General features: G+C 42.6%; 1 protein-coding gene across 1 annotated transcript in view; it reads left to right on the top strand.

The window, feature by feature from the left end:
- patj (PATJ crumbs cell polarity complex component) overlaps positions 1-16078 on the top strand; it is a 112354-nt gene that overhangs the window by 29615 nt on the left and 66661 nt on the right. Inside the window, exons 11-14 of the mRNA XM_071203041.1 lie at positions 8826-8914; positions 9115-9244; positions 13288-13413; positions 13765-13832. Of these exons, the coding sequence (XP_071059142.1) occupies positions 8826-8914; positions 9115-9244; positions 13288-13413; positions 13765-13832 (413 nt within the window). The remainder of the gene's footprint in view (positions 1-8825; positions 8915-9114; positions 9245-13287; positions 13414-13764; positions 13833-16078) is intronic.

The raw sequence follows: 16078 nt of genomic DNA, 5'->3' as shown, positions 1-16078 counted from the left end.
TGAAGGGGAAAGTTAAGGGACATTTAATTTACAGCGCTGAGCGAACAATCCTCCGTGTTTGAACCTCTTAAATAGCTGCATAGCCGATTTATTTGGACTGGATTATCCCAGGGAGTCTAAAGATTCTTTATAACCCAGTTTGAGATTTGTGAAACCTTTATTCTATTTGTGAAAATACAAAAAGTGAGATTTCAGTGCTTTTTTTACATGTAGACCACATCAGACCAGGTCCTGATCTAAAACTACTAAACCTAGACTCATCAAATCTGGACTGGATTATCCCAGAGGGTCTAAAGATTCTTTATAACACGATTTTAGCCGAGACCGGCGGAAAATATGTCTCAAAATTCCGTGTGTGTAAAAAGACGATCCACAAGCAGAAATGTGAGATCCACGAGCAGAGATTTGAGATCCACGAGCAGAGATTTGAGATCCACGAGCAGAGATTTGAGATCCGCAAGCGCATTTTTGGTCGGCAAATACAAAATGGATTCACAAATGCCTGATCGAAAGTTGTCAATGTTAAAGACATAATCACAGATATTTTTTTTATTTGTGAAAATATTTAGCGTATTTGCAGATCCGTTTTACACTTGCACATTTATTTGTGAGTTTGCAAATCTTTTAAATGCATTTGTGGTGTTTTACATTTCCAAATCACATATCTACACACAAATTATTTTTATGTTCACACAAATAATTATGAGACATATCTATGCCCATACAGTAGCATACCTCCACCCCTCGAAAGTTATCGCTGACTCAGCCATGTTTATGCAGCACTGCACGTGGAGATGTGGACGCGCAAGTCGCGCAGATTACGTACATATAAACCTGCCGCGGAAACCCCTCTTGTCTGTCAGTGTGATGATTATGACTGATTTTAGTAAGTAACGAAGTAACGCGTGTCGGGGAAATGTTGGTAACTGTAGTGTGATTACTGAATTATAAAAGTAGCGTGTTACACTACTCCGACAAAAGTAATATTATTACAGTAACGCGTTACACCCAACTCTGTATAGTACACATTGGAATGATTTCTTTCTTTATTTTTTACAACTATATTAAATAGATAAAGCATACATGCCAACCTTTCCGAATCCAAAAGAGGTAGGTTTGTGCGTGGCAAATGTGCACGCCCAAACTAGGTAATCAGAAGAAATGGAACCCCAGTAATTACATGTATAAACCATATATTTAACATATATTGCATCATTTTATGCATTTTTTAGAAATAAGTGGTAGTTTGGTAAACAGTGACATCAACGACATGTTTGGTCTGTAAAATGTCCAAAAGTAAAAGAATGGGAGATACATATCCCAAGTCTCCACACATGTTATTATATGTTGTGTGTTTCTGGTCCTCTTTCAGTTGCGACAGTGTAGATGATAGATGTGTCAGGATGTAGAACTCTTGTGTGAACATTGGATAAAGCCATTCTTGTTTCATGTTGTTGACATATTAGTCAAAGGTTTGCACAGAGCGATATATCTTTGTGTTGCGGCATATATCAGAAAATACTGCATTAAAAAAAGTAATTTCCTGCATGTTTTTGCAGTGTGATATAAATAATGTACAAGCTTTCAGATTGCTGTAGTTCACCAAACAGAGACATTAACGACATGTTTGGTGTTGAAAATGTCCGCAAAAAGTGAAAGAATAAATATCTCAAAATGTTATTGTATTTTTTGTGCGTTTGTGGTCCTCTTTCAGTTGAGACACTGTAGGATGCTTCCGGAAAATACCAAACACTGGATGTCTTTCAGTCGCCAACATGTGTTTTCGAGACATTGATATTAACGGGGAAACCCTGCTGGACTCAAATGCCACGTCTCTGTTCCCTAAACTCATTTGGGAGTGATGACTGATTATTATCAGTCCCGGGGGACTGCGGCAGGCTGCTATGACTGTGTTTTCCGAAGTGGAGGCTGGCTTGACCGCAGTCCCGGGGGTAACGCTGCCCTTCCTCTGCACGTTGTTTCTCTTTCAGAAACACAGAGGACTGTTTGTATGATGGGATCACAGACACGCTGCAATCGGTTTACGCTAAAAGTCGAGTCCAGTGTCTGGAGTTTCATTTCTATTTTTTATGATTTGGGAAGAACGAAATTCGGTAGGGAAAGCCAGTTAAATCGGTAGGCGGTAGACACATGTCAAAAGCGGTAGACTACCGCCCAAATCGGTAGGGTTGTCAGGTATGGATAAAGGTGTACATTGGAAATATTTGTTTACCTAGATGACCAAATAATTTGAGAACCACTGAGATAACTTAGACTAAAGTTAACTATCCAAACACTCAAGAGTCCTTTACCTCACTGAGACAGGAGAGAGCTCTCCCTCTCCTTGTTGTAAAAACAGCTTCTAATATCTGTAAACTCTGAGCTAGCACCAGATGCTAGCACCAGATGCTAACAACACAAATCCCCGTAACTGGTGCGTGCTGTAGCTCGCTCTCTGTCTCTCTCTGTCTCGCTCGCTCATAGAGGCTGTGTGCTCCTCCGTGGCGATGGTGGCTTGCATTAAACCATAATAATAAACATATTTGTAAAGTGGGGGGGGACACAAACAGGATTTAGAAAAGTGGGGGGGACATGTCCCCAGTGGAAATTATGTCATGCGTATGTGTGCGTCAAGTGCAAGAAATATATATACAACACACACAGAGTAAAACTCTGCCCCTCATGTGTTGTACAGGCTGGCATGATAGGCTGTTCAATGGGGCTGATGTGTTGTGTAGATTCTGCCAGAAGGAAAGGTCAAACTCCTTATGAAGCGGTGAGCTGCCGCTCCACATTGCTTTTCTTCCCGACTGCAATGCTGGTCAATCAAGCAAGAACGTGATTGGTCAATATTCATTGTGGGGGGAGGAGGGGTGTTAGATATATATAGATTTCGCTATGATTGAGGTTTCGTTTATGTATAGGGTAGATTCTTTTAATTTCCTTTTTTGTTTGTATGCATTTGACAACATTGACCACAACATATTACGAGACCGACTAGAAAACTGGGTGGGACAACAGTTCTAAACTGGTTTGAATCCTACTTAAAGGACAGGACAAAGTTTCTAATAAGCAAAAAGACTGCAAAATGCGTCTATGATTATGTTTTGTATTTTCGATCTTTCCAATCCAGACGAGAGATCTCTCTCCCCCGTCTGTGTGCGAGGTGGCGGGCCAGTTACACACACGCAGCTGCTACATGCAGCAACACACACACACACACACACACACACACACACACACACACACACACACACACACACACACACGGAGGAGATGGCGGAGAGAACGCGCTCCGAGGTGGTTAAACTTTACCCGTCTCGATACTCGTTACCAAAAGTGCAATAAGAGTTTATCATGTGAGGGCGGTAACACGAGCAGTTTGTCTAAACATTTATCAAAAGTGCTCCACATCCAGACGGAGGAATGCACCGGGTTCCACTGTCTTTCTAGCAGCTCTGTAGCCCCGTCCAGAGGAACGTCTCCACGTCAAGTGTTCTGTATGCTAGCAACAACACCAATCATACAAACATGGGTTAATGATTAGAGGTAACGGAGTTATTTATTTTGTTAAAGTTTCAGCTATTCTGTTTACAGTTCTGTCATCACATTATTTAATACCATTTGTTAAAACATTGTTGTTTCTTTTGATGTGAAATATTATGTATTTAATTTAAATAAAAAGCAATGTTAGTTTTGTTCACAATTTGTTTAGTTAGTTTACCTTAAAACCGATAAAAGTACCGTTAAAAGACCGGATCGATAAGCGGTATCGATGAAAGTAGTAGTACCGTTAAAACCTTAACGATACCCATCCCTAGTCCCTGGTGTGTAAGGAGACTCACAAAGTGTCAGAAAATAAAACCCTCTCTCTTTTCCTCCTTACCCACATCTCTAAAAACGGGGGTACAACAGAGCTGATCCAGATTTGCTGCGTCATGACGACATTACTAAAATGTGGGCTTGCTCTACGCCCACAGCCCTATCAGAAACGTTGCTTTATCAGAAACAATGTGACATGTTTTGGAAGTAATATGGTCTGTGTTTACGTTAGCAAGCATCGCTAACATTCAGAGCTAACACTGTACTGGAGAGTGTGTGAAAAAGCCGGATATAAAAAGGAACTCTCCTTGTGGTAAACCCGCAAGAGAAAAAACGTTTGAGCTCCATACTGTTTCAGAAATAATCCTTGATGTGGTTTGGAACATACTATGGCGTTTAATGACAGCAGCATTTAGCTGGGAATCTGGGTAGAAACCTCTCATGAATGCTCCAAAGGGGCGTGGCCAGCAGCAGCTCGGCAACATTTAAAGCTACGGACCCACAATCAGCACTTTAGTAATAGGCTGAAATAGAGGGGTATGAGGCATGCTGCAATGCACGGTCTGTTTGGTATTTTGAGCAGTACTTCATAGACATGTTTTTGATATATCTGAGACCTATAATGTATGCCTAAAAATAATATAATAGGAGACGTTTTACATCTACATGCTACCACTGGCTCAGATAATGCAAAACAACAAAATAAGTTACCATAGATGCAGATGACACACACATGTACATAACCATTTCACCAGGAGACTATGCTCGATCTCAAACACTGAGTAAGTGCATTGAACACATCAATGACTGGATGTGTCAGAACTTTCTCCAATTAAACAAAGATAAAACTGAGGTAATGGTTTTTGGAGCCAAGGCAGAACGTATAAAAGTTAGCGCTGAGCTTCAGTCTGCAATGTTCAAACAACAGATAGAGCCAGAGATCTAGGTGTAGTCATGTACTCTGACCTGAGCTTCAACAGTCACATTACAACAGTTACTAAGTCAGCCTACTATCACCTAAAGCAGTGGTTCTCAACCTTTTTACACCAAGTACCACCTGACAACACAAGTGTCTCTCCAAGTACCACTAGACCAGTGTTAAAATACAGTCTGTGCTCAGTCCATGCAGGACTCGGAGGCACATGCATTCATAATAACATTGTTTATTGTCAGCCACAGCTACATGTACAAAGGTCAGTCTCTCTCTCTCACACATCACTCTCTCTCTCTCTCATCACTCACTCACTCACTCACTCACTCACTCACACACCACAAGTGAGAATATAAAGAACAAAATAATAACTTATTCTCACATAACAAATGACAACTGTACACACATGTCGTTTCCTGTACCAAAGTGTGAATGTAGGCCTCCTGTAACCACCCACATTGTAACAGAACACGTCCTCTTGGGAATTCAGTTCACAACAATAATGAAGCCTCCAGGAGTAGATGAGCCTGAGGGCTGATGGCTCATCTGCAGTCTGCTGGTGTTTGCTATTGCCATTTCTGTGGAGGCAAAGTACAAAAGGAAAGAAAAAAGATAACCATTAAAGGTGGGGTAGGTAACTTTCAGAAACCGGCTCGAGTGCACTAACATTTGAAAGTACACAGCCGAAAGGAATCCGCCCCTTCCTTCAGACTTCCTTACAGCACCTCCTCCAACACACACGAACACGCACATGACGTCAGCAGACTGGTGAAAGTGGCCGCCTGTTGCTGGCGAGTCATTGAAGTACTGCTGCTATGCACGCCCAATGAGGGCACGCCCAATGACGGCACGCCCAATGACGGCACGCCCAATGACGGCACGCCCAATGACGGCACGCCCAATGAGGGCACGCCCACGTCACTTCTCTCCTCCATCACAGTGGCCGTGCACATCACTGTTGCATTGCTTGCGGAGCCTGCGCTTGTGCTCGGTTGATGACTGTCCTCCTCCTCATTCACTTGTTCACTTTCGCTGGTAACATTCTCCTCTGTACCCCCTCCCACCCTGGACACAAACTGTTCACCCCCTCCCCTCTGGCTCCATCGGGACCAGGACCTCTCCCCACCTGAACAGATTATTCCCCTCTTAAGCAAGGCCCGGCCCCCCCACTGACACTTTACCTGCCACATCTCTATATGCATTACATTAATGCACACAATGTTCATACTCCTTTCTGCACACATTCTTATTTCACATTTCATAGTTTATATTCTAAAATTCATTCATAGCATTCTATTTCCATGTAAATTACTGCTTTATTTAATTTGTATTGCTATTAACTATATTTTATTACGGTGTAAAAGATTAGATTTCTTGTTTTTTATATTTGATGTATGTGCTGTGGCATCAAGTCAAATTCCTAGTAGGTGCGAACCTACCTGGCATTAAACCTGTTTCTGATTCTTCTGAATACCTCCTGTTTGGAGCCACGTTGTTAACATCATTCAGCGTTCTTCTTTCTTTAGCTTACTTGCAATGTTCGCTAATCGTTCGCGGGTAGTATGGTCGTCATTAGCAACGCTAATACGCTTTAAATTTGTTTCTAAATATAAAAACAACAATAGCCAATTAGAACTTATTTAAACCACAGTTTCAATTATCTCAAGCTTATTTCATTCATTGTAGTATTTTGATAGTATGATTTATTTTGTAATGAATGTTATTCAATCAAGCCTCAAACTGAGGGCACTTGTCCCTACAGCCTGTTTTAAATGGAAGATGTCTGAGGTCCTTACCACCAGCTGCTCTTGCAGTAATAAGTAGTGTACCTCTCTTACTGTCCTAAATGTACACAATGGAGTGACTGCTTTTTGTCTTTTGTTTATTTAGTTGTGTTTTCTGTGTTATGTGTGAGAACCGTTGCTGCCTTCTTGGCCAGGTCAGCGTTGTAAATGAGATGTTGTCTCAATGTTTTCATCTGGTTAAATAAAATAAAAAAATAAAAACGTTTGTTATATTTCAGATTCCTCCGCGTACCACTAGCGGGAGCTGGCGTACCACAGGTTGAGAACCACTGACCTAAAGAACATATCTAGGATTAAAGACTAATGTCACAGCAGGATCTGGAGAAACTTGTCCATGCTTTTATCTTCAGTAGACTGGACTACTGCAATGGTGTCTTCACAGGTCTCACTAACACATCTATTAGGAAGCTGCAGCTGATTCAGAACGCCGCTGCTCGAGTCCTCACTGACACTAAGAAAGTGGACCACATCACTCCTGCTCTGAAGTCTTCACACTGGCTTCCTGTGTGTCAAAGAATAGATTTATAAATACTGCTGCTGGTTTATAAAGCACTGAATGGTTTAGGCCCAAAATACATTTCTGACCTCCTGCTAAACTATGAACCATCCAGATCTCTCAGGTCTTCTGGGACTGGTCAGCTTCCTGTCCCCAGAGTCAGAACTAAACATGGAGAAGTTCAGTTATTATACGGTAACAGCTCGATGCTAGGCGATCCCTCGCCATGGAACACGATGATGTCATAACTCCAACTGACATGCTCAGAACGCAAACATCACATGATGGTTAACACTGCTGCCCTGAACAGCTCTATATCAAATCTGATGTTACATAATGTGGCGTTACCATGGCAACACATCCCTCGCCATAAAACACGATGTCGCTGTAACTCCAATGGACACGGTCCGTTCGTCCCCAAATCTTCACTTGTATATCACCGGTCCATGCCTCAACAGCTCTACGCTAAAGCTGGGGTCTCATATGCCGTTTCCATGGCATCCCTCGCCATAAAACACAATGTAATCATAACTCAATGGAAAATCGTCCAAATTGCACTAAACTTCAGATGATGGCTAATGGTCCGGCCCTCAACAGCTTTATGTCAATTATGGGGTGTCATCATATGCCGTTGCCATGGCGATAGATCACTCGCCATCAAACAAAAAGTTTATGTTACTGCTGTAACTCCTATAGACAATGTCCGATCGGCCTGAAACTTCCCACATTTGCCAACGGCCGAGTCCGGAAAACACTGACACGTCGATGTGCGGACAACAGCCCGTGGAGCGTCGAAGACCCGCTCAACGCTGCTTGCAGCTTTAATTATCTTTGATTTTAAATGAGTGTTTTTAAATGGCATTTTACATTATGTTTCTGCTGCACTATTTCTTAATGCTCTTAATATCTTTCATTTTTGTTAAACCTTTTGAATTGCCTTGTGTTGAAAGGTGCTATATAAATAAACTTGCCTTGCCTTAGAACGTTTACTGTAAAACAACAATAGTGCAGCTGTATAACTTTTATTATTACACAGTTGAATACTTGATTCTGATTGGTCAATTTGGAAATTTCAGAGGTTAAGTAAAGTTGCTATTTTTTCTTTTTCAATAATGACTGCCTCGCTGCACATTATCCCGCTTATTACAGGACCACATACTGAATACAAAATAGTAATTCAAAATGATTTTATTGAATTAAAAATTATCGTATTACTTCCACTTCCATATAATACTCTGTTCAACGGCATACTGGCTACGGCTGGAAGGAACTGTGAACAGACTTCGGCAGTTAAACCTTGATCCGTGCTGCCGTCATTTGAGATTACATTGCTCAATCAATCAATGTTTATTTATATAGCCCAATATCACTCATTGCTGTTGTCGCAGTTCCAGCGGTTGGTACGCCGCTTTGTGTTGAGGCTTTGGGGGGTTTCCTGTGAACCAGTTGGCTTATATTGTTATTGTTATCAAGTGATACAGTGCAAAATAACTCCCATCTGAGGGCCTTTACATTTGACACAATGTGAAGGAATTCATATGGTTCTGAATGTTGTCAAGTTGAAGATGCAACATTTGTTTTATTCAACACAGTCTGTTACATTTCACAGTCTCAACTTGTTGCCCACAACATCTGGATTGGTGTTGTTTATTCTTTTATGAAACAGGTTTATGAAGCGTTGCATATTTCCCTTATTGTGCTGCTCTGTTTTTATTGGTCCAATAAAATGTAAACTCTCTCCTCTCTGTCTCCTTCTCCCCCCCCTGTTCAGACGCAGTTGGTGTTTTTGTGAAACATGTGGTTCCTGGTAGTGCTGCAGATCAAAGCGGAAACATCCAAGTCCACGACCGCCTGCTCGCTGTAAGAGAAAGATTTCATCCAAAATATTATTATTAAATCGGTCAAACTTTTTAATCTGGACAAGATGTTCTCTGTCCATCTCATTTGACATGTGACACTTCAGAGAGATTACAGATCAACCTGATCTGGCATCTGTTATCACTCCTTTCCCTGTCTCTGTCTCAACTTGTCTTTCTCCCTGTACTCTTGTGTGTCAACAGTTGAATGGCGTCAGTCTCCATGGTATGAACAATCAGGAAGTTCTGGAGGTGATGAAGAAGATGGGTCAAACTGTGCTGCTCAGTGTGGTCAGGAAGAAACCCAGAACCCTGGAGAGATCCCTAGATAAAGGTAGATGGATGGACAAATGGATGCCAACAGACAGACACTGAGGGCCCCAGTAGAGTTTGACATATTGATATGTCAAGGCAAGTCAAAAGCATTGCAGTTGAACACAGGCTGGAGAGAGGCCTCTCGAGACGGAGAGATGGTAACTGTGGGTAGTTGCACCTGTGCTTTTTCACCTGCCATAACAAGTTGGAATGTTTGGCACAAAAGGGCATTTGACTTCTTCATTTTCTTCAGCCAAGCTGTAACATGGAGAGATGACTGAATATAACACTGACTGTAATAGCAGCAAATGGTTCTGTTTTTAAGAGCATGTCCCATAATGCAACACATACTGTTGCAAATAAATCAGACAATTATAAAGGAAATATGTGTTTACATCATTTGTGGTCAAAACGTTTGAGACCCACTGAGATGACTTAGACTAAACACTCAGAGTCCTTTACCTCACTGAGCCTCTCAGCCTGACAGGAGAGCTCTCCTCCACCCTGGTTGTAGAAACATCTACTTCTTATATCCGTTAGTGCAGCTAGCACCAGATTCTAATAACAACAGAGAACAACCCTCTCTTCCTCTCCCTCACTCGCTCGCTCCCACGCTCACACTTTGGCTGTGAGCTGCGGGCGCCAGATAAGCCAACATCCCCCACTTTCCTCACATGCAGCGCCCATCGCACACAGGGCAAATGAAAAGTGTAACCGAGGTGAAAAGGGTGTTACATTTACTTAATTATGAATGTTGTTGCATCGAGGCTGAAAATTAGGAAGAGCACCAACGGTCAAACATGTTTTTACCAACTCACAGGTTTATCATTACTTTGAGAACAAAGACATCAGAGATACTGCTCCAGCTGCTACAATGGTTTGGCTTGTTTGGACCAGATGTACCTGCATGTGTCTTGCTGTTCTGAGTGTAGTTCTGGTTTATGGATAAAAGCGTGAAATGTAATGTAAAATAAGATAAAGACGTAATTTCCCCCAGGGAAACGTGTGTGCACTGATGCTGTACAAAGTAGAACACGGTGGGAAAAACAGTGTTTCGCCAAGGCCAATGGGGCATTGAGGTGCTCCTTAGATGGTCCTATTCCAACGTGGAGACTTGAATCTGGTGTGTTCATGGCATTCATGTTTAAATGTGGAAACAACATAGTGTTGTAGTCAATACCACGTTATCCGAGGGGGGAGTGCTGAGGAGTGCTGAGGCACATAGTGTGTAGGCGCATAGTGCGTACAAGTGGCCAAAGCTCTGCTGACTCAATAACTGCAGATTTCCAGCCCTGGCATTAATATCAGAACAAAACTGTGGGAGCTTCATGGGTTTTCATGTCCAAGCAGCTGCATCAAGCCTTACATCAACAAGCACAATGCCAAGCGTCAGATGGAGGGGTGTAAAGCACGCACTCAGGAGCAGTGGAAACATGTTCTGTGGAGTGACCAATTAGCTTCTCTATCTGATGGACAAAACAAAAGGGAGATGCAAATCGGCTTAGAATGGCCATTTTAGCCATAGTCAATTCCCTCATTGTACGTCACCCTGTCATGCCCAATCTCCGCCAGTCTGTGAAGAATTTCCTCCGGCACGAAACTCAGAGGACGGAAAGGAAGGATCCTCCTGACCAGTGGCGGCCGGCCCATAGGGGCGCGAGGGGCACCGCCCCACCTCTTCCCACATACAAAATAAAAATATATTTAAAGGTCCCATGTCATGCTTTTCCGGTTATTGCCCGTCCCCTTGTGTGTTATGAAGCTTTTTATGCATGTAAACAGTGTGCAGAGTCAAAACCCTCAAAGTACACCCTGTAGCGAGTAAACTCTAACACAGAGAAGACCTCCCCAAAAGCCTCGTTGGAGATTTCTCAGTTTCCATTGTTTACTTCCTGCCCCGTGTGACGTGGCTGCACCGTGCAACGTCACTTCTTCTGCTGATTGGTCCAAATTGACCAATCCACGGACTTCCTCACACACTCAGTGCTGCAGGCAGCTCTGCTGATCTCTCCTCCCTGCTGCAGGCTGATAACAGACCGTTGGGATCGCGGCAACATTCTCTCTGCAGACCCATTCTCACAGCGTTTATCAACCTCTTTCTTACTCAATATCAAGCCACACTTATTGTTTTTACTTCGGCTGTGACTTTGTGTGTGCTCAGGGTGAGTTTGGCTGTGTTTGGCTGTGTATCGCTAAACAAGGAAACAACACCTCCACGGAGTTCAGCGCGATTCACAACGTGAAACAATCGGACGTTGTGAATCGCGCTGAGCTCCGTGGAAGTGTGGTTTCCTTGTTTAGCGAACAATAAGTGTGGCTTGATATTGAGTAAGAAAAAGGTTGATGAACGCTGTGAGAATGGGTCTGCAGAGAGAATTTCGCCGCGATCCCAACTGTTATCAGCCTGCAGCCAGGGAGGAGAGATCAGCAGAGCTGCCTGCATAGAGTGTGTGTGTGAGGAAGTCCGTGGATTGGTCAATCGGAGCACACTGGGCTCACAGGGAGGGGGGGGGCAAGAGCTGCAACGAGCCGTTTAGTGGAGAGAGTGAATACACGTAGTTTACAGAGATGCTGTATGCCAAACAATGTGAGTTTGGAAAATTGCACAGTATAAATGTATTCTAGTCGACCTCAACAATGGAATTATGATCAGTGGAAATGGCCATGACATGTGACCTTTAAACATTTTTTATTTTATTTTTATTTTTAATAAACAAGGTAAATATTATATAATTGGTATCAGTAAAATCTATAATCTACAATAAAATCTTGTTTAAAACTGTGTTACGACGATGTCTAAAGTTACTGATAAGTCACATGTTTCCTGCCTGGCCTTGCCCATGTGTCATTACCTTTATATACAGTCTATGGTCATTACCCTCTCTCGTCTGGGCGGTAAGAAAGGAGCCCTCAGCCAGTGCAGCAGCAGCAGCCACTAGCAGCTGACTGTTGCTATCTGTAAACTATGATGCCGAAACATAATTTCAGCGTCGTCAAATCTGATGATCATCGGGTGCCAATGTCAGTGCCTGGTCCAGTCTGTGAGTAGTTTGGACACTAGTGACTAGTATCCGGTGGGGTGACGCAGTACGGCAGTAGTTGATGAGGATGGCTTCATGTGCAGGTGGAGTCTCCGGACCTCGGTCCCCGCCCAATTCCGTTCAAGAGCTACTCTCCAATCCTTTCGAAAGGAGAGGTCTGGGAGATAAATTGATACTTAAAGACCTTGGACCGGAACAACCCGATTTGTATATATCGCAGCAAGCTCGTGAAAAAGACAAAACGTATCAACGAGGCTTCTCACGTAGCTGGTACACCAGAAAGGCATGGCTAGCTGGATGCAAACAGGTAAATGCTGTCTTTTGTTTCCCATGCTTGCTCTTCAAACAGCCGGGGACAGATACGATCTGTTCAGAAACTAGACAAAAGTTAAACAAGTACAAACCACAGACTGCCTGTGTCATGGAGAATACAGTCGCTGGTTTATTTATGTCTGTGTAGGCCGTTGTTGTGAGTGTGGACGGTCGGAGCATTTACAAAGTTAGCTTAGCCAATCTCCATTTAGAAAACACGCATTTTAAAAGGGTTTTTCGCCTGCCGTCTGTCTGCAGACTTGTCAAAGCGTTAACTCATGGTTTTTATTATCCGGTATCAGTATGTTGTTACGTCGGCATCATTTTGAAACGTGTATTACAATTAAATCACGGTCAAATATGTTCATCTTGTTGTAGTTGTAGCCCCCTTGCCAGCGATTCTCTCTCTAGTTTACTCCAATATGAACTAAAGTGTAACATTCTTTGTATCTAAGTGATTTAGACTTGCCTAACGACTAACAAAGCCATCTGAAATCGTGAACTATCTGCCAGAGCCTATAAAGGTTACCAATAAGGTGGGGAAAAACCCGAATATGCATAATGCTAGACATGTAAACAGGTAACACGACTGTTGGGCCCCAGTTGAATCTAAGAAATGAAAACTGTCAGTCTCTCCTGGAAGAGATGCCCTGAGTGCTATAACAAGAATAACATGTGTATTCCTATGTTTACTCTGTTTGTGTGTCAGTTGAGAGGGAGTCGTCTCATGTGCTTCGGAGGAGATCGTTGGAGGTCAACGCTCGCTCGTCTGGGTTTGGCTTTACCGCACCGGATGTGGAAAGATCGAACCCAAACACAACGCAGCAAACAAGGGGTAAGCGCACATGCACACTTGCTGGCACAAGTAATCCCCTAATTGTTTTTACCGCAATTATTATATTTTGAATGATAATGGTTACACTTATTTTCATCAGTTGTTTTGTATGTTTCCTCTAAATAACAAAAATAAATACACACAGCTTATTGAACATACACAATTAATCATACTGTAGCTAAAGGTTCATCCTCTGAGGAGGAGCAGGTTTTTATTTTCAGCAGTTACAAGGCGAGACAATAGGAAAAGATGTAAGACATAACATAGTAAAACCACAAAAGAATAAACGGCAGCACTAACAACCTTGTGCGGTACTCGTGTGAACACTTGTTCTGTTATATTCATGCCCAGTTAAACACTGCATCATTCCTTTCATGTATGATTTAATTGGGGACCAGTTCCTGGCAAAGTCATCCAGAGTAAGACAACCTCTCCATGGCAACATGGACATCAGTTTTTCAAACCATAACAAAATATCAGGCAGATCTTCATCCAACCACTTCTGGAGAGTTGTGAGGCGTGCAGCATACAAAGCCATTTCTAAATGTCCTTACGTCTTTTACATTTAAGCATACTGAAGAGCACATAGGATCACATGTACATCGAACAGCTGGGGTAACATGTAGACTGTGAATAATCCTATACTGGCTCATCGGGTTTATTAGAACATGTAATCTTCTTTGCATTTAAAAACATGTGTTGCCACATCTTATAATCCAAATGGACCCAAAGTGTTCCCCCCAGAGTTAACATGAATAGCAGGCTTGTTAACTTGATCATAATTACATCTCTTAACTTTCTTCCTTAAAGAAGAAGCTTTTGATATTTATTTTTCCAATTGATTTATGTTCACAGCACTCTTATATATTGGTATGGATTGATTGTTACTCGTGATGTGTAGGTGGTGGAAGAATTACGCATGGGCTAAAAGAAGTCCTGAGTTGTGAAAAGGACTAAATGAGTTATTTTATTTTAACAATATGAGAAACCTTCCATTTCCACTTTGAAATCCAAAGCAGAAAAACATTGAGCAAAATCAGGATTACACACAATTCCAACAGTGACCTTGATGGATTGAAAAAAATGATATTGCTTTCTACATATAATACACAGATAACACAAACAACTAAATAAGTGCATTGCCTTAACAATCTCATATATTCCACTCATCCCACACATGCTGGGCAGTGAAGACGTGTGCTAGTTCGACCCCTGAGGCCAAAAGACATGATACATTTGGTGTTAAGTAGATTAACTGGCACACTTATAAATGATTGCAAACTGAAAGATAATAAAAATATTGAATTGAATTGAAAAAGATGCGTCTCCATTCAAACAGGAAGTGGATTCATGGAATGAACTCGGATCAGTGTTTCAAAGCCTCCTAAGTGTGGCATCTGCAGACATGTCAACGCAGGCCTCCAACCGCATTTCTCTCTGAATGATTTCCGCTCTCTTTATTCCTCATTAGCTTTGCCAAGTGGCCAGAACGCCACGCTAACACTTAGCACGCTCCCTGGCAGCAGATGGAAAGTGTCTGAGCCGTCTGACAGCCTCGCGGCGATGTATCACCTGTTTATTCAGCCGAACGCAGCAGATGAATTGTGCTGTGAAGGCAAAGGTTAGCAATGCTAATTTAATCAGAGCCTGCTGTTGTAACACCGCCCTGCTTCAAGAGACCTGCAACGTGAAGGAGCTTTGTGAATACATACACTTGTTCTTCTTGAGCGCAGCGACTTTCCCCTGCAGCCTGAAGGTCTGTGATCTGTGCTCTGACTTCAAACTAATGCCCTCACTCTGCTCTGAAGAACACACTTGTTCTTCTGTGTTCTAAGAAGGTGTTGTTGCTGAGATGTGTGTGTGTGTGTGTGTGTGTGTGTGTGTGTGTGTGTGTGTGTGTGTGTGTTTAAATCACACAGTCTCCACAGTAGAATTTGCTTACTTTACTTTTGAGTCATTTGGCTTTGTTGCTTCTAACGGTGGATTCCAATGAGGTGACCGTCAGCCTGCAGCAGGGACGGGGTGGAAGGTTTGCACCGCAGCAGAACTGCACTGCAGTGCTGCTGTGCTGCTGCTGTGTAGCGGTACTACACACAGAACTGTTGGTACTAGTTCTCTGGATGCTCAGCTGATGATCACAGAACTGTTGGTACTAGTTCTCTGGATGCTCAGCTGATGATCACAGAACTGTTGGTACTAGTTCTCTGGATGCTCAGCTGATGATCACAGAACTGTTGGTACTAGTTCTCTGGATGCTCAGCTGATGATCACAGAACTGTTGGTACTAGTTCTCTGGATGCTCAGCTGATGATCACAGAACTGTTGGTACTAGTTCTCTGGATGCTCAGCTGATGATCACAGAACTGTTGGTACTAGTTCTCTGGATGCTCAGCTGATGATCACAGAACTGTTGGTACTAGTTCTCTGGATGCCTCAGCTGATGATCACAGAACTGTTGGTACTAGTTCTCTGGATGCTCAGCTGATGATCACAGAACTGTTGGTACTAGTTCTCTGGATGCTCAGCTGATGATCACAGAACTGTTGGTACTAGTTCTCTGGATGCTCAGCTGATGATCACAGAACTGTTGGTACTAGTTCTCTGGATGCTCAGCTGATGATCACAGAACTGTTGGTACTAGTTCTCTGGATGCTCAGCTGATGAT

The sequence above is a fragment of the Pseudochaenichthys georgianus genome, chromosome 4 (assembly GCF_902827115.2).
Source record: "Pseudochaenichthys georgianus chromosome 4, fPseGeo1.2, whole genome shotgun sequence".
Taxonomy (NCBI): domain Eukaryota; kingdom Metazoa; phylum Chordata; class Actinopteri; order Perciformes; family Channichthyidae; genus Pseudochaenichthys; species Pseudochaenichthys georgianus.
This window is presented reverse-complemented; position numbering and strand designations above follow the sequence as displayed.